Source organism: Malurus melanocephalus, unplaced genomic scaffold (assembly GCF_030028575.1).
Source record: "Malurus melanocephalus ecotype Western Australia unplaced genomic scaffold, MMel_1.1 scaffold_391, whole genome shotgun sequence".
NCBI classification, from domain to species: Eukaryota; Metazoa; Chordata; class Aves; order Passeriformes; family Maluridae; genus Malurus; species Malurus melanocephalus.
In genome coordinates, this window is record NW_026623623.1 from 576,481 (window position 1) to 594,788 (window position 18,308).

At 58.3% G+C, this 18,308-nt stretch overlaps 2 protein-coding genes across 2 annotated transcripts in view; one reads left to right on the plus strand and one right to left on the minus strand.

Moving 5' to 3' along the window:
• The window catches only part of NECAB3 (N-terminal EF-hand calcium binding protein 3), a 27,700-nt gene extending 11,115 nt beyond the window's left edge, over positions 1–16,585 (plus strand). Inside the window, exons 4-13 of the mRNA XM_057379165.1 lie at positions 1,403–1,428; positions 1,683–1,780; positions 9,333–9,469; positions 9,615–9,736; positions 10,133–10,212; positions 10,555–10,608; positions 11,234–11,346; positions 12,747–12,824; positions 13,070–13,161; positions 13,954–16,585. Coding sequence (XP_057235148.1) covers positions 1,403–1,428; positions 1,683–1,780; positions 9,333–9,469; positions 9,615–9,736; positions 10,133–10,212; positions 10,555–10,608; positions 11,234–11,346; positions 12,747–12,824; positions 13,070–13,161; positions 13,954–13,982 — 829 coding nt within the window. The 3' untranslated portion in view covers positions 13,983–16,585. The remainder of the gene's footprint in view (positions 1–1,402; positions 1,429–1,682; positions 1,781–9,332; positions 9,470–9,614; positions 9,737–10,132; positions 10,213–10,554; positions 10,609–11,233; positions 11,347–12,746; positions 12,825–13,069; positions 13,162–13,953) is intronic.
• ACTL10 (actin like 10) lies at positions 7,117–8,238 on the minus strand. Its single transcript, XM_057379164.1, has one exon. It carries the CDS (start codon positions 8,236–8,238, stop codon positions 7,117–7,119), a length of 1,122 nt encoding a protein of 373 aa, XP_057235147.1.
• Positions 16,586–18,308: the final 1,723 nt, after the last annotated feature.

Below are 18,308 nucleotides of genomic sequence, written 5' to 3' on the forward strand. Positions count from 1 at the left end.
TTACAGAGCACAGGGCTCAGTCCCCTCTCTGCCTCTGCCAGCCCTCACACCGGAATATCCCCGTGCTTTGAGCCACTGCCCGCTGTTAAACTGCACTGAATACAAGCCCAGAAGAAAGAGACAGACAGAAACCAGCCTTTGGTGTCTCAGGAAAAGCTGTAGGAAGTTTTTGCTTAAATTATTTCACCTTTTGGACACTGCACACACTGTCCTCTAATTTTTCATTGGGACATTTTTGTCCCTTTGCCCGGTGAGGAGTGTCAGAGGGGGAACAGGGTGATGTGGCCGTGGTTTCACATGCCCTGAGCAGCAGCATTGCGGCATTCCTTGCCCTTGGAGCCCAGCAAACTCCAGGTACCGCCAGTTCCTCCACATGTGACAGCACTTAAACACTTAAAAAACACTTTAAAACTCTCTTTTGTGCTCTCTTCTGCTTTTCCAGTCAGGATTACAAATGGTTGTAATAATTTAGGGGATTTGGAGTCTGCAGAATGCCTTGAGCAGAGGCAGATTTGAAGAAATGAAATCCCGGGGTTTGTCCCTGCAGGCTCTGGGTGATGCTGGGCACCGTGAGCAGCTCTGCCTCCCTGGTTTGGCCACCTGAGCAGATCCACCGTGCAAACCCATCCCCAAATCCTGTGGCTGTTTTTGAACGTTTCCTCCTCCCTCTCCATGCCAGCAGCACCTTTAGTAGCCACGGGAGGGGCCTTTCCAAGCCCTGCAGGGATCCAGCGTGGGCTCTGCAGTGTGCTGCTCTCTGTTAAAAGTGACAAGGGGTGGGGGTCCGGCCCCTGCCTCCAGGATTTTGGACCCAGATTTCTGCTTTAATGACCTTCAGGGCAGGAACAACCCCTGAAATGGGCTGGGAAGCCATGCAGCTCCCCGGGAGCGTCCAGGCAGCCCCACATCACCAGGGCTCTGGGGGCAGGGAGGAGGAGGGTGCCTTGGGGAGGAGCTGGGCTGAAGGCTAGGAGAACAAGGAGAGAGCCCTGGCTGGATGTCTCCCACCTTTGGGGGAAGAGGTTGGGTTGGAGAAGCAGCTCCAGGGCTCAGAAATGGGGCTGCCAACCCAGCTGGCCAGTCAGGGGTKTGGGGCATTTCCATCCCAACCCCGCTCTGCTGTCACAGACGCTTTCCCAGCACTCTCAGCTCCAGGAGATRTTGGTGGAGCTGAGTTTCTTACTCCTTCAGCCCCTGGGTGCTGCAAGGCCTGGGAAAGCCTCCTGAGCTGCTGGCTCTGAACCTGTGCAGCTTCTTATTTTTCTAATGCAGCTTCTGAAAATACACGAGCGAGCTGTAAATCCAGTGGGACTCAAGCCAARCCCCCCAGCCCCCTCTCACCACCACTGTTACCCCCACAGCAGCCCCACTGTCTAACAGTGTTTTTTTGTGTTTCTTGCAGTAACGTGGACACGGAGAAGCTGTGTGGTAAGTCAGGGGATATTCCTGCTTCCCTTTCCCAKGATTTGTGTGGGCAGGATTGGGTGGCACTGACAGTCCCTGTGCCTGGATCCCAGCACAGAGCTGCTTTTCCCAAGAGAAGGGGATGGGGAAGGACTTCTAATTTCAATCCAGGTGGGACTGAATGACTCTGGAAAGGGAGGGGAGCCCTGGAGCAGGAGCAGGGGAAGCAGGGATGGAGGTGCTCAGGAGCCTGACCATGGCATTCTCTTCTGCCCCAGATTATTTCTCGGCATACCTGGGGGAATACAGGAACGTGCTCTCTGCCCTGGAAACCCTCAATGCCGCCGTGCTGACAGCCATGGACAAAACCAAGCTGGTAAGGACRGGCCCAGGGAGGGCAGCAGGGCAGGGGACGTGAAATTGGGGTCGTGATGAGCTCAGCTGCTTCCTCAGAGGGGAATTTGGGGTCAGAAGCATCAAACCCCACAAATCAAAGGGGTGACTGGAGCAGGCAGTAATGTTCAGGCTGATTGGAAGGAGGAGAAGGAGGAGATCTCTGGTTTGAGCTGGGTCTCACCACAGCATTTCTTGGGTAGGGTGTGATCCATCTCCAGTAGTTCCTCACTGCTGCAGCCACTGCAGGGTCACTCAGCCCTGCATCCTGCAGGGACCCACAGCTGGAAAGGTGAAAATGAGCAGGAAAACAGCCAGAGAGCCCGGGCAGCTCCGTGGGGGATCGCTCAGACCWTGCCAGTGAGCGACAATGAGAGGGGAATAAGGAAAGCACAGCTCGGAGGGAATGCTTGGGTTGTCTGCTTGTGCAGGCAGCGCGGCAGCCGCAAAACCTGGAGGAGGAAGAGGGTAAATCTAAAACTTTTGTGTCCTGGAGACATCGTCTCCCTCCTCGCAGGGCTCTGGCAGCGGCTGTCCCAGCAACATGATGGGAAGCACGTTGGAGATTGCTAATTAGGGCAGGCTCGGAGCCCCTGGCTGTGCGGCGCAGGGGTGTCAGGATAAAGGCAGTGCTGGAAGGGTTCTGCCCGGGGATCTGCAGCCCCTGTGCCCCTGAAGTGTGTTAAATGGTTTATCTGTGTGCTTGGGCAGGTGCTGAGCCGTGGGAAGGGCTTTCCTTTCCCCTTGGTGCAGTGGTTTGATTGGTTGGAAGGGGATGAAGGGCATCATCCGTGTGAACGTTCCTGTGACCTGATCAGACACAGAGGAAAAGGGGGACCGGTCCCACACTCATCAAAGTGCTGTTTGTGCCTCTGTAGTGTCAGTCCTTCTCTTTGGGGTTTTCCCTGGTCACAGCCAGCCTCAGCAGTGTCCCCCTGTACGCTGGGAAATTCCACGCCAGGAGAGGGAATCACTTGAAAAGGCATTTTCCCATTGGTTCAGCTGCTCACCCCCACTCAGAGTTATTAAATACAATCCAGAGGGAGAGGAGGAATTCCCTCCAGAGAGCTGTGCTTTATTTCAGCTCCTTTCTATCCTGTTTTTTTGGGTAATAACTGTGTAAAGTCATGTGTTTCTCCTGAGGACAGCACAATCGCTGTATCGGTGTGATGTATTCACTCTTTCCACAGTTTCTGTGCCACTGGTGTTCTCTGGAAAAGAGAAGCAGGTTTTTCCTGTTCAAGCAAATTTTTTTGGATTCACTTCTGCACCTGTTTGGATCTGCCCAGAGCCAGGGCAGCCCGATGTTCCCAGCCCTGGTGTCAGCCAGGAGAGCTCTGTGCTGCCCAGGGGCTCTGATCGCAGCTCGGATGTGCCCCGGTGCAGATATTGATCCTCTGGGAATGTTTTGCCTGCATCCCCTGGAGTGCTGGGATGTGGGAGAAGGCAGGAGTGGGCAGGGCTCCTGCAGAGCTGTGGGATACCTGCCACTGCTGGAGGCTGCCTGAGATGATAAATGCACCGTTCCTGCCTGCTGGGGCCTGAAGGTGTTCCCACGTTTGTATTCCCAGAGTTGGACTCAGGCTCGAGTTATTATGGGATTAGTGAACTGGATTTTAGCCAAAGCTCACACCTCTGTGAGCCAGGGGAGAAAACAGATTTCCCACATTACACCTGCCCCTCAGTTCTGGTTCCAACACCTCTCATGCCCCGTGGCTGGGRTCTGTGAGCCCCACTTTGGCACAGAGAGCACCCTCTTGGCAGAGCCGGATGAATCTTTATCCCAGGGAGCTGCTTGTGCACTGAGCAGCCTGGAGGAGCCCTGCTGAAGGATGTGCAGGCCCTGCCTGTGCTCCCCAGGCTGTATTTAYRGGGACTTTGYCTGACTCTGGAGCAGGCAGGGATGTCCAGGCTGRCTGGAAGGAGGAGAAGGAGGAGATCTCTGGYTYGAGCTGGGTCTCASMACAGCATCTCTTGCTTAGGGCATGATCCATCTCCAGTRGTTCCTCACTGCTGCAGCCACTGYAGGGTCACTCAGCCCTGCATCCTGCAGGGAMCCACAGCTGGAAAGGTGAAAATGAGCAGGAAAACAGCCAGAGAGCCYGGGCAGCTCCGTGGGGGATCGCTCASACCGTGCCAGTGAGCGACAATGAGCAGGGRAATAAGGAAAGCACAGCTTGGGGTGAATGTGCCWTGGGGGTATTTGGGAGCTGGGGTCAGCAGCAGCAAACCAAACCAGGTTTCCCATTTTTCCACCCCTYCTCACTGGGCTGGTAGGAGCATGCTAAAGAAAAGATGCCTTTTCAAGAAAAGAGTGGTTTTTCTTTAAATTCTGTCATTGCCACTTATATTTGTAAAATATGACTTGATAGCTGGGCTGTAGTGTGCTAATTACACCTTATTTGGTGGCTGAGCTTTATTTTACAACTTAATTGCATCAGGGTAGGAAGTGAGCAGTGGAAATGCCTCAGAAAACACTCAGATGTTTCTCATAGGGGGGCTGTGTGCTGAAATCTCTCCATTCTCCAGTGTGCACACACTGCAAACCCTCACATAAACACCTCTCCCAGCCAGGCAGCCTTCCTTCTCCTTGGACARGAATTCTGTGGCCATCCATTCCATTCTGTCCTGAGCTCAATTATCATCATAAGAAACGGATAAAACCCCTCAAAAGCAGAATTATAGCAGCTCTTGGCAACTTGGTGATTTTCACCTGGGTARACAGAGCTGAAATACCAGTCCAGGACCAACATTCCTTGCCTCSTGCTGGCTGAGTTATTTCCTCTGTGACTCCTGTCCATGGAGTACAAAATGCTGTGCTTGGTGAGTTTTATTGAAYCTCTGATAACAGAGGGTTTGGCMTCTGKGCAAYACCTGAGRAGAGGATTTTGGTTCTTTGCCCCARATRAGGAGTGYGAGTGGGGCYSGATTTTTGGTTCTTTCACTCCCCTGGCAGGAAWTTTTCCAGGTTTTTCCAAGCAGAAAGGTGAAGCAGCGTTTGGGGCTCTCCTGAGGGATGGYTATTTCCATCCCTGTCTCCAGCACGTTCCCCTGGGTGTGCTGTGTTTGCTGAGGCGAGAGGCAGCTGGCAGCACTGCTGTGGCCATGTGGGATCCTCAGCAGCTGAGTTCCCTCCAAGCACAGCCTGCCCGGGGTTTTGGGGTGGCAGTGGGGTTTTTGTGTATTTGGGGTATAAGGACTGCCCTGGGTGAGTTGAAGGGCTCACCTCAGGCTGGACCTGGTGTCAGTGAGAGCAGCTCTGCTCCTGCCATGAAACTCCATCTGCTGACAGAATCCAGGGAGGACGTGAGGCTCAGGAATTTCAGGGTGAAACTGAGGATGGGGAGTGCCGGSAGGCAGGGTGGGGGATTCTCCCAGAACCTGGCCCTGGGAAGGGGMGGGATGTGCCTGGGGAGAAGCATCCAACCCCCAAGAAAGGGGAAGTATCTGTGTGCCAGGGCTGTGGGAGGGGTGGGAAGGACACCTCGGGGGTGGGAGCACATTTCACTCACCCCACGGCTGCTGGGGCTGCTTGCTGGGGGAAGGGCCCTCGGTGCTGCCAGAGGGATGGCAGCGTTTGGATTTGGGGTTTRGGCGGTGAAATGGACTGTGCAGGGCTGCGTGGTGGGTGAATGATGAACCTGCTGTGCCCCACCTGCTCCAGGGGTGTCCTGGGGTGGCTCTGGTGTCTCTTGCTCCCCTCCAAGCAGGGAATGTGTGTCTGGGCTGGCAGGAGCTGGGCAGGCACAGACAGGCAGTGCTGGCAGGGGTTTCGGTGCCTGCCCCCCTGGGATGAGGAGGGGAAGGGTGGGCAGGGATCCCCAGCCCTGAGCTCTCCATTTCTGGGGCTGGGGGCAAGGAAGGCTTTGATGGAGCAGGATGGTGCTTGGCTGGAAGAGGCTGGGGGTGCAGAGCTGGAACTCAGCTTTCCATGGCATCGTGTTGTGTCGCTGCCTCCTTTTCCTGTGGCAGGAAAATGGGATTCATTTCCCAGCAGGGATGAAACCGCCTGTCCCCTGGGCCCCTGCTGCTGGTAGGGCCCCTTTACTGACTCCAGCATGAGCCCAGAGCTGCGGGGATGAGCATCCATCCTCTCCCCTTCCCCTCCCATACAGCCACATCTGGTCCTGGCTGGTGGCTCAGGGGTGCCACAGACCAACCACAAAACCATGAGGGGCTCAAGACCCTCCCACTGCCCCCTCCTTTGACACCAGCAGTGGAAGGGTTACAGCRAAACCCTTCTGTGCAGAGCTTCTGGAATTCCAGATCCTCAGTGTGCYGGAGAGAAACGCAGCAGGAATTGGAAATATTTGCCCCGAGTAATGGGGTGGCATTGTTGGACGTTATTTTGGACACGGCTCATGGAGCCCGGGGGGTGAGGAGAGCCTGGCTCCGAGCGCTGCAGCCTTGGGTCACACAGGGACACTGTGGGGAAGGCAGGGGACRCTGCTCCAGCCTGGCTCCTTGTCCTGTCAAGGACAGGGGTTGACCTCTCCTGCGGAGCAATCAGCCCTGCTTTGTCCTGTGGAGGCTCCTTCCCCAGCCTCCCGCTGCTGGTCCTGTCTGTCAGCGCTCACAGTGACATCCTGCAGTTTCTGTGTCCCCTGAGGAGCTGGCACGGGGCTGGCCATGGGGACAGGAGTGTGCTGTGACAGCTGGGCTGTGCTCCCCAGCTGCTTCCCTTCACAACCTCTGATCCTCTTCTGATCATCTGTCRAGCTGAGTCAGTTCAGCAGAGCCAGGTGAGAAAATGCCTGTTCAGGGAGCTGGAACAGCTCTCTGCAGACCAAAATTATGAGGAGTGAATGCAGTTCCCTGGTTTCCAGCTCATCCTCCCTGCCCGATGCTGACCTGCTCCAGTGCCAGGATGAGGAATCACCTGTGGTAGGGAAGTGGCTGCAGGTGCTGTGTGGACCTTCCCCKGCTCAGCTCCTTCCTSCCATGGCTGTGGCTCCCTTGGATGATCCTGCYGTGCTGGCAGCTGGACCAGCCCTCTTCCCTGCCCTGGCAGCCACAYTCCCAGATGGAAAGTGCAGCCTGGAGGGTCAGGACATTGTCCAGGACTGTGCCCAGACAGTCAGCCTGGCCTGAATCCCCAGCATGAGCCCCAGTTGTTCTCCAGCCCTATGGACACACCTTCATTGGATGGTGGACAGAAATCACCTGGAATGCCAGTGAAAAGCACTTYGTGTCTTTTGGAGCACTTTAATTGACTTTGCAGCCCTGCAGCAGYGCAGGAGCCACTCGGTCCCAGCTGCAGGGCAGTGCTTGGGAGCCACTCCTGCTGTGGAGCAACACCGTGGGACGGCCACCACCTCTCTACTGGAATTTGCTGTGCACGTAGCAGGCCCCGTGCTCCTGGTACTCGCCCTTGGTCATCCACGTGTGCTGGAAGGACGAGAGCGACGCTGCCATGGAGCCGCCTGCCCAGGCTGCCATGTCCCTGCTGGGGTTTGCCAGCACCTCGACCTGCACGCCCGTGCCTTGGGAAAGGAARTTCAGCTCCAGGCACATCCTCTCGGGGAAGCCAGTGAACATGGAGGAGCCACCCGAGAGCACAATGTTGCCCAGCACGTGCGTCCTGGTGGGCTCGGGCACCGTCTGCAGGCTCTGCCAGGCCAGCTGGGGCAGCCCGGGGCAGCTGTGCTGCAGCAGCTGCGGCTGGAAAAGTGGCTCCGGGCAGCAGAAGCGCTCCTTGCCCAGGGTTATCCAGTGCCCGTCGGGGGTCTGGAATTTGGCGTGGTGCTGGCAAGCCTTTTCCCACARGTCCCGCTCGTAGTCCAGGGAGACGTAGCAGCACTGCTCCTTGAGCTGGGTCAGTGCTGTCCCAGTCAGGGCGCGCAGTGCCGCGGGCTCGGCGGGGCCGTGCAGCAGCAGGTGCCGCAGGTGCCGGCTCAGGTGGTCCCCGGCCACCCCCAGGCAGCGGCCGCCCTTCCTCAGGGTGCGGCCCCCGCAGACGCAGGTGACGTGGGACGCCGCGGCCCCGGCCTCCACGGCCAGCCCGGTGACCCTGCCGTGGGCRCAGAGCGACAGGAAGCCGCTGTTGGCCATGTGCAGGCCGGGCACCCCGAGGCTCTCGAACAGCACCTCGGCCGCCTTCTCCCTGTGGCTGGCAGGGCAGGACGGGGGCTCGGCCAGCAGCACCGGGTGCTCCTCGGGCAGCGCTTGCAGGCAGCAGYAGAGCAGGTGGCTCCACAGGGTTTTCATGGCGTCCCAGTCCTCAACCACRCCGTGCCGGAGCAGGGAAGGCCCGGGCGCCGTGTCGGAGCTGACATTGCTCGCTGTGACACAGCAAAGCTGCCGGCTGCTCCTCGGGGTGGCCGCGGGGCTGCAGAGCTGCCCCAGCACTGTCCTGAGCACGCACTGCGGCTGCTCCTGGCCGGCAAAGCCCCCCCGGGTGAAGCGGCTGCCGCTGTCGATGACCACCGCGGGCCTCAGCATGGCTGGCGCTCAATGCCGGGCGCCGAGGAAGAGCCTGTGGGGAACGGGAGGGGTCTGGTGAGGGCAAACCTGGCTCAGGGACCTGCTGTGCAGGGGAGGAAGAGCCTGTGGGGAACGGGAGGGGTCTGGTGAGGGCAAACCCGGCTCGGGGACCTGCTGTGCAGGGGAGGGTGGCCCAGCCCTTCACACAGCCCCTACCAGGGACCCCTTTGCCGCTGGGAGGCCTGCTTTGTGCCCTCCCTGCCCAGCAGGACAGTGCCAAGCCTGTATGCTCCCACGAGAGCTTCTCTGAGGGATTTCTGAGCTGTGCTTACACTGTGGGCTGTGAAGGTGGGCCCAGAGTGGCACATGAGAAGCTGTGAGGAGAACAGAGGGGTCACCYGGCCTGGAGGGTGCCCAGAGTGTGGGTGAAGAAGCACACCATGGCACAGGAGCAGGGCTGAGAGGCACAGGGAGCTGGGGAGGTGCTTGGGCACACACAGAGGCACCCCAAACTCCTTTCCTCCTCCTTTCTTTCTCTTGTGGGAGCAGACAGGCCTGGCACTATTCTCCTGGGCAGAGAAGGCATGACGCCAGGCCCTGCCCAGGCCTGCCAGCAGTGAGGGGGTCCCTGGAAGGGCTGCCAGCACCTGGGGCCACCACAGGCTCCCAGCCTTGTCCCCAAGCCCTGGAGCGAGCAGAGCAGTGCAGGACTGGGGACACAAGGGATGCTGTGCCAGGCCTGGCGCCCTCCCTGGGCTGGGGGCTGTCCCTGACGGTGCCCTTTACCCTGTGGCTTGTGTCCATCTGCCCTCCTCCACAGCTCCGGGGCTGGCAGTGCTGGGCCAGGGCTGGCAGTGCTGGGGCTGGGGCTGTGGGCGCTGGGGCTGGGATGCCCATGGAACCGTGGCCGTGTTCCCTGCTGTGATCTCACAGGCGGTGCACCSCCAGGGTTCTGCCCTACAGCCTCACTTCTGCCCTAAAGGGTCACTCTGAGTGATAATTAAAAATCTGATTGAAACCCACCCTGTTTGGTTTAGTTCAGGGCCAGCCCCTTGCAGGTGTGGCTCTGCTGGCCCTGGGGTGTCTGACAGACCCTCTCCCTTTTCCCCCAGAGATACGAGACCTCCTCGAAGATGGAGCAGTTCCTGACGCGGTTCCTGCTGCGGGAAACCCTGCACCAGCTGCARTCGCTGCAGGCGTCCCTCGAGTGTGCCGTGGACACCGTGGAGGAGCAGGCGGGACGGGACAGGTACCGGGGTGGGGYGTGCTGCTCCCCTGTCCCCRGCCCCACTCGCTGGGAGGGACATCYAGGAGCTGGATTCACTCTTTCCAAGCCTGGAGCTGATACTTCTAGGAACGACTCCAACCCCTCCTTTTRTGTTTTTTTCTTCCAGAAAGGAGATCAAGAAATCTGAGACCTCGGTCAGCCTGAGGTCAGGGAGGCGGTGTGGGCGCAGGGGACAGAAGAACATCTGCCTGACCCCGAAAGACCCCTATTCTGGGATGCTGACAACAGGTACCTGCTGTCCCTCGGGTGGTCTGGGTCCTGCTGGAGCCTGGAGAGAGTGTGGGACCAGCACAGGATCATTCATTTTGGTAAAGATCTCCAGGATCGAGTCCAACCATCCCCCCAGCACTGCCAAGGCCACCACTGACCCGTGTCCCCAAGTGCCACATCCACAGGAGCACTGGGCAGGAAGGGCTTCTCCAGAATGGAACCTGGAGCACCTCACCCAGGTGCCAGCTGGAGCTGCTGTGGGATGCTGTATCTCTAGGGCAGTGGGAGAAGAAAAAAAAAATCAAGTTTTTTAAATTAACTTGGAGGTTTAGAAACTTTGATGGTTTTGAGGTGTTGAGCAATGACAAAACTGAGTATTTTTTGGGTGACATCTCTGTGCCCTGTGCCAYGCAGGTGTTTGTGTGGAGGACAACAGCCAGTGGAAGGCTCAGATCAGCAGGCTGCAGCAGCTCATCGAGAAGCTGGAGTGCAAGGTGTGTCCCCAAGGGGGGTGGCAGGGGCTGCCCCACACTGGGCACAGCCAGGGGCTGGTGCTGGGACACCCCCCTGCCAGCAGCCCCCCTGTTCAGCCTTGGCATTGTCACAGAGCTGCACCCACTCAGGACCCAGCCCTGCAGTGTCCCTCAGCTCTGGTGACCCCTCCTGCCTTCCCCATGGTTCTGATGGGTCAGCCAGGCCACACTGACCCCACAGATGTGCRGGGTACCTGCCCTCCCCCAGATATCACAGGGAACGTCCCTGGAGCAGTGCCCACCTGTCCCCAGGGTCACTGCCACACTCCCAGTGACACTGGTTTCCCCTGGTGTTTGACGCAGAGCCCGCGCCTGGAGCCACTGAAGGACGAAGCCATGAGCAAAGGGCCGGATGCAGTAAGTCCTTGTCCCTATTCCTGTCCCTGTCCCTATTCCTGTCCCTGTCTCTGTCCCTGTTCCTGTCCCTGTCCCGTCCCCGTCCCTGTCCCCATCCCCCTGGTTTGTGGTGACCCTGAGTGCACAGACCCCTCTGACACTCACAGCCCCGGGACTGGGGGAGCTCTGGCTGTGCCCTGCTGAGGAGCAGGGTGGGATTTAAGGCTGTGAGCTGGGTGTGGGACCATCCACGGGACAAATGCAGCTCCCTCAGGTCTCTGGAAGCCCTGGCAGTGCCACGGCCAGCCCAGAGGAAGGCAACTCTGCCTGTGAGCGCCCAAATCCCCCAGGAGAGCTCTGAGTGCCCACAGACTCCCCTGGGAGGGGTCCCCAAGCCCCCTTTTTTKGGGGGAATGACACGGGGAACCACAGCAGCCCCAAAGCAGGACCCCAGCCCTGGGGGATGGAGCATCTCCTGTCGGTGTGCTCCCTGTAAAGAACCTGCCCAGGTGGGGAGAAGCCACTTTGTGTCCCCGTTGTCCCCAGCGCGGTGGTGCCAGCCCCAGCGCGGTGCCACAGGATGGCACAGCAGGCTGGCAGCAGGGAGGGGACAGCCCCTGACACCCTGCTCGCTGTCCTTTGCCAGCACATTCTGGTGGCCAAGAGGCAGATCTCGGTGGCCACGAGCAGCATTGAGGAGTTCCGGCAGGCGTTCCGCTCCTACACCGAGGGCACGGCCGGCCACAGCAGCTGCCTGCAGTGAGTGGGGCACTTTGGGGGGCGGCTCCCCCAGAAATGGGGCTTTTCACACCCCTCGGGGCACACAGGGGGTTTTGTGCAGTGCTTTGTGTGCTGGCCAGGGCAAGGGTGKGTTCTTGCAGGGGGGGTGAGCAGTGTCCCTGCAGCATCATCCCATCTCCAGCTGCAGGAATTCCCAGTAAGGACCAGTGCCTGGCAGGGAGTGGGGAGGGTTTATGGCAGCAGGAATAGCTGTAGCCTGTTCCTGTGGGTGGATGCACGAGCACTGAGGGATTAGAAATCAATGAGAAGGTGAAGGGCAGAGCTTCTGCAGAGCTTGGATGAATGGAGAGCGTGTGGGAAGCTGCCAGGAGCACCTGGAGCTGCCCCCATGCGAGGCCAAGGCTGGCCCAGCAGCGCTGGGGACACGTCACCGTCACCGCCAGCTGAGCCCTGCGTGGCCCTGTCCTTCTCCCACGGGACACTCCAGCCCCTTTCAGCGGCAGTGTTCATGCTGTTCCCCTTCGAGTGTCACTGTGCAGCTCTTCAGCCTCAACAGCACAAATTCACGTTTTCAGTCCAAACAAAAGGAAGATGCTCGCTGTGCCACGTGCGGCACACACGGAGAACGGGAGGCTTTTTTTGGGATTGATGGGCTCTTTTGTCATCAGGGCTATTTGTGGAGACAGTGGGGTGGCTTGCACGGGCTGGCTTTCCACGTGAGAGCTGGAGCTGAGCCCGAGGAGACTCCGTGGGCCTGGTTTGCTCCAGGGAATTGCAGAGCCCCTCGTGGGGGCCTCAGAGCCGCTGGGTGACACACTGTGCTGTCCCCCGGGGCTTGGCCCCGCCAGCAGCCCTTGGCAGCAGCTGCAGCGAAGGCTCATCCTCAGCTGGAATTGCAGCCAAGCACAGCTGCTTCCCCCGGCCCTGCACCCCCAGCACTCAGCCCCTGCTGCACCCACCCTTCCAGCCTCCCACGGGCAGGAGGGCATGGGGCAGAGAGCTGTGGGTTTGTGATGTGAGCTCGGCTTCTGCACTCGTGCCTCAGTTTCCCTCCGTGTGCAGGGTGACAGGTGACACACAGCTACCCCAAAGGACTGACAGGATGAGCCCTGTCACTGCTGGGGGTGTGTAAGAAATAACAAAACACAGAACGTGCTGGCTCCTGGCCAGCAGCAAAGACCAGAGGAAGAGCTGTAAAGCTCCTCTGTCACCTGGCCACAGCAGGATTTGGGTTTGGGGTTCCCCGGAGCTGGTCACAAACTGTGAATGCATCCAAACTGTGCTTTGGAAGCCTCATGGTGAGGCTGATGTGCAGGGTGGTGTCCCTCAGCCCAGGCTGCTGGGGTACACGTGGCCATGCAGTGCCAGCACCGTGCCAGGGTCGTGCCAGCCTGCCCAGGGTCACTCTGTCCCCACAGCGTCTCTGCCTGCAAGCTGACGGACGAGGCCTGCTTCATCCTCTACGAGTTCTGGCAGGACGTGACCTCGTGGAGAAGGTGGGACAGGGCCCATGGGTGGGGCTGGGTGCTGGGGGGCTCAGACAGGGTGCCCACTGCTCACCCTCCTTGCCCAGCCTGTCCCTGCCCTGCTCTGTGTGCCCTGGGGCTCACATGGGGTGAACACCCCGATAAATATTTTGGGGAGCAGGGRGTGGTGCTGGGGATACAGAAGCTGCTCTGTCCCCATGGGTGGCAGGGGGTCCCAGCCCCACATCCCCCTGACCCTGCCCCCTGTTTTACAGCCAYTTGCAGTCCAGCTGCAGCAAGACTTTCCAGCAGTCCATCCTCAGCTTGCTGGAGTCCCCGGAGCTGCTGACCACCATGCTCTTCCCAGGTGAGGGGGCCCTGAGTCCTGCTCCAGGTGTGCTCCAGGGCAGGAGCAGGGCAGGAGCAGGGCAGGGGCAGGCACGTGGCTCATTCCAGAGCAGAAGAATGGTTTAGGGTGACCTAAATGAGGTTTTACAAGCCAGAGTGAGACCTGTTCCCATTAGGTTTGGCTGTGTAAGCTGGGGTCTGTCCCCTGCCCAAGGGTGCTCTCCAGTGGGGACAGCCAGGCAGCAGGGACACTGTCGGGGGAGCAGACCAGCTGAGTCCTGTCCCAAACACACCTGGTGCTCCATTGTGTTTGTCACCTGAGCCCCGAACTTGCTCTGCTGCTCCCGGAGCAGTGCCAGGGCTGTGTCCAGGGTTACAGCCCAGCGCTGGGCAGGGGAGGGGCCAGCACAGGGAATGTGCACAATCCCGTGGGACCCACAGAAATGGGACCCGATGTGGGGGACTGGGAACCAAATTAAGCCCCGGTTTGCTTTGAGGGGTCACTTTGAGGTCTGGTGTAAAACAATGAGTCCATAAAACATGGATTTATTTGGACTGACCCTGTGCTGTCCCTGCTGCTCCCCACTCCCCAGTCCCACTGACCACATTCCCTGAGCTGTCCTGTAGAAGCTGCCACAGCTCCAGGGGGATCACCCCTCTCCGGGCCATGCCACAGCCACGCTCCCTGCCCGGCTGGGGGTGGGTGCTTTAGAGCCAGAGACCTGAAGGGTCAGCTCCCCATCTCTGCCACCCCAAATCCCCAATCCCAGTTTAACTTTTGTCTCCCTGACCCGTTTCCCTCTCTCCCCAGCTTCCTGGTGGATCATGAAYAACAACTGACCCGGGGCAGCTGCCTCCAGGACACCATCAGCATGCGGGAGGAGGTGGAGACTTTGGCACAGCCATCACCTTCGTCACCTCCCTGTCCCTCCTTCCCTCCTGTGGCCAGCGGGGGCTGCCTGCCCTCGGCTCTGCTAGTGTTTTGCTCCTTTGCTCTTTTCCTSTTAATTTATTTCTTTATCCTGCTCCTAAGACAGTGTCTGAGCTGCCTGGGGGTGCTGTGTTTGGGGGTGGCACTGGTCTGATGCTGCATCCTGGCAGCTTCAGCCCCCTTTGCACTCCAGCTCCTCTTCCTCCTGGCCCCGAGGCTCCACAGGGTACTGGGATGGGCAGGGGAACACGGCTCTGGCCAGCTGTGACATCCTGCCCAGGGAGCCAGGTGGCCTCAGATGGATTGGGAAATGTTTTATAGGGAAAAAAAACATATTTCATTAAGCATTTCTGGCAAGGTGTTACCTGCTCATGCCCTGCCAYGCTGGCAGCATGTTCCAGGGCTTTGGGACTGGCTTTGTGCCCCCGCAGCTGTCCCCWTGGCTGTGCCTGTCCCCAGCACATCCCCTTCCCAGGGGAGGCCAGCCCAGTCCCCAGCACAGCCCAGGAAAGGCCAGTGTAGCTCCAAGCTCTGTTTTTATTCAGCTCCATAAATCAGTGTTKGCACGGGGCAGTGCTGCCAGAGGCTGGAGCTGAGTTACTGGGGAGGGGTCTGGGGTGGGGGCACTCAGTGAGGGGGGAGGGCTGGAGCAGATCCCACCTGCTCCAGGGCTTTTCCTGGCATTTCCCTGSTGGTGCTGCAGCAGCAGCTCCTCTGTGAAGCCATGGAAAATGCACTGCCCCAACCAGGGTGGAGGGATTGGGAGTGGGCAGGAGGGACAGCCGGGACCCTCCTGGCATGGAAACGTCCTCCTTGTGCCCCTGCCTGTCCCCAGCACCAGTGTGGGTCACCTGCAGCCCCAATCCTTGCTCACCTRCGACCTGCTGCCACCCCACAACCTCTTTTTCCACTCGCTGTGGGTGCTGCTCCACCAGAAACATTAATTAAGAGTGTTTCTCCCCTGATTCTTGGATGCAGTCAGTAAAATCTGGGGCTGAAGGGTGCAGCTCCATCCTGGGGACACCTCGTGCATGATGTGCTGGGCAGGTCTGACACAGTGTCACCCCTGAGCCCATGGGGTGACAATACCGGGGATTTGTTGGGTTTTAGGGAACTTGTTTTGCTCCAGCAGCAGCTCCCTGGGTTTGGGAGGTTTGTTGGGTTTTAGGGTGCTTGTTTTGCTCCAGCAGCAGCTCCCTGGGTTTGGGAGGTTTGTTGGATTTTAGGGTGCTTGTTTTGTTCCAGCAGCAGCTCCCTGGGTTTGGGGTGCTGGGGGGTAATAAATACCCCTCGTGGGAATGAGGATCTGTCCCTTCCACCCTATTCTTTAYCTGCTCATCAATCCCTGCTGCTTTCCCTGGTCACAGCCCCGATTTGCTGTGATCATGGGGCAGCAGGAACAGCTCCAGCCCTGTCCAGGGGCAGCTGCTGGGCCCAGGGCCACATTCTTGCCCCTGGGAGATGCACCCAAGGGATCCAGGGATGTGCTGGAGCCACAGCAGGGCTTTGGGCCATCACTAAGGGACAGRGCACAGCCAGGGTGGGCTACAGAGGGGCACCCAGGGCAGCCACAAAGAGCTGAAACAGGCACTGGGTTGGGATTCCTGAGCTGCCTCCCCAGCCCCATCTGGGGCTTGCCTCTACATTTTGGGTTTCTTCACCACTGGATTAATGTCTGCAGCAGCCTGGAGACCAAAACCCTGGGATTAAGGCAAACTGTGTGAGGGGGATCCCTGGGGGGCACAGTGGCAGCCAGCTGTGACAGCACATGGGGCTGCACTGGCAGCCAGCTGTGACCACCCTGCAGGCTGCTCTGTGCTCACATAAAAAAAAATAACATCTAAAAAAAGCTCAGAAAACAACACATTGAACTATAAACTCAAAGAAATCCAACATCACTGAGGATGGGGTTGAACTCCAGCTCTGCCTGCACTTTGCTCACAGTCTCACCACCATAAGGAAGAGTTTTTATCCCTAAAAGTTCCCTGGCCAAGGCCACGGTGTGGCAGCGTTCCCTAAAAACCCCAAGAGCTGCCWGAGCACTGCTGGAAACCTCTGCCCCTCCCCAGAGAGATAAAGGATGAATATAGTCTTTTTATTGACTACTTTTGAGTAGAACAAACTAAATACATCTGTAACAGTTTGGGTTCCTTTATACAGGACATTAAATAAGTTATGCACAAGAATGAAGTAACAAATTTCTATTACAGAATTAAATGTTTAAAAAAAAAATAGAAACCTCAACCCAATGTCTTCCCACGCCCCAAGTTCACATTTATCATTCCATGTTTAAAAACAAAGAAACAAAAAAAAAAAAAGAAGCAATCATTCTAATCATGACTGTTAGTATTTCATTCATTTACATGGGGTTAATTTTAATACACGGCCATCAACGTCGCATGAGAATTATGGAAGACAATCTATTTACAAGCAATTCCTTCCAGCCCTGCCCTGCTCCCCCTTCCCAGGCACCTTGGCACTGCCACCRCTGACCACAGCAYGGGGCTGGGGCTGCAGGRRGRRGGGRWKKYMMMAWTRCCTGGGATTGACCTGAGGATGCTCTAAATGTGTCCCTGTCCCCTTAGGGCAGGAAAATCCTTCCTAATTGCCCTGGGGCGAGCACCCCCAGGCTGGGCTGCTGCAGGGCAGGGTGGCTCCAGTGCCACCCCCAATCCCARTGGCTGTGCTGGGCTCCAGCACCGATTCCTGGGGACACAGGGGTGACATCCCCAGTGCCACTGGAGGTCTCTTCACCATCAGGTGGCTTTTTGCATAATAAAACCTTGCAGTCAGGGAATCACCAGCTCTATCCCAGGACAGCAGCTTCCCAAGGAGCTTTCCTGAGGGGCCAGGGCTGGAGCAGCAGGTCCCCTGCTCACCCCAGCAGTGCTGTGAATATTTCATTACAGCTCCATTACTCACCCCCAATTGGAAAAGTGATCAAAAATAATTTGGGAATTACTCGCCTCATTGGCTCCAGCCCAGCAGCCACACAGTCAGGGAAGCACAGCTCTGCTGACTGATGGATTCCTGGAGCCCCTGTGTGTGGCTGTGGGAATTGGGGGTGGCTCCTGGAGGACACATCCCCTCCCTCCCACGGGCTGTGCCACTGCCGACCGCTGTGACACTCCCTGCCAGCCCTGCCGTGCCCTGGGCCAGCCTGAATCCCTTCCACACCACAGCAGGGACTCCTCAAGGGACAGATCACCCCATGGGACCTCGCTCTGAGCCTGGTTTTGGGACTGTCTCTGAAGCTGGATGCACATCCCTGGGCATCTCCAGCATTGCAGGAACCCCCTGGGGCTGGGGGAAACAATGGGCACAGGACACCAAATTTTGYTTTTCTTTTACGGGTTGGCTGATGTGTGTGGAGAGCACAGCCTGTAAATAACCCCTCACACCCATGAGGATCCCTGGGCTCATAAACAATAACTGTAACTCACAAACCAGCAGCTTCCAGGCTGAAAAAAACAAATACTTTCTGCACAGCAAAACAACGGCCCCAGGTGGAAAGGGCACCTGCAGCCAGGCCAGATCTGCCCTGCACGTGTTCTGCCAGCTCAGGCCCCACCCAGGAAACACCCAACTGTCTGTCTCACCACAGGCCGGGATGAAATCCAGGTCATCCAGCAGAACCTCCCTGCTACTGCCACTGGTTCAGAGCAGACAAACCCTCTCGTCCCTCCCTCCCTCCCTCCCTCCCTGTGACCCTCAGCTGCCAGCCTGCAGGCGGGTGAGCCCGGCTCAGCTTGTGCCATTGTACAGAGGATGAGATGCTTCTGCTGGGAAATGGGTTCTGGTCTGTTCACAGCAACAACGGCCAGCACGGCCACCTGAGGCACAGCTGTCTGGGAGTAAGGAAAAAACAATGGATATGATGGAAGAAAGGCGGCTGAAGGAGGCAGTGGTGGCCCTGACACCTCGGGAAGCAAGCCTGAGTGTGCCACAAGGACAGGGATCCCTGCATGGGCACCACTCTCAGCATCTCTGGCGTGTGCCAGCGCTCTCCCCCAGTCCAGGTGCCCTGAGAGCTGCCCAGTGTCCCCCAGGTCCTGACAATGCTCTGGTGTCCCCCTGAGAGGAGCAGAGAGATGCTGCAGGCGAGGCTCGCCCCAGTTCATGAGCCAGAAAGGAAAATGCAGGATGAGAGGGCAAAGCCGAAGTGTCGGCGCTCCAAGGAGGCGATGCCACATGTCAAACATGTCAGGTGCTCACAGTTCCTGGGGGGCAGTGGC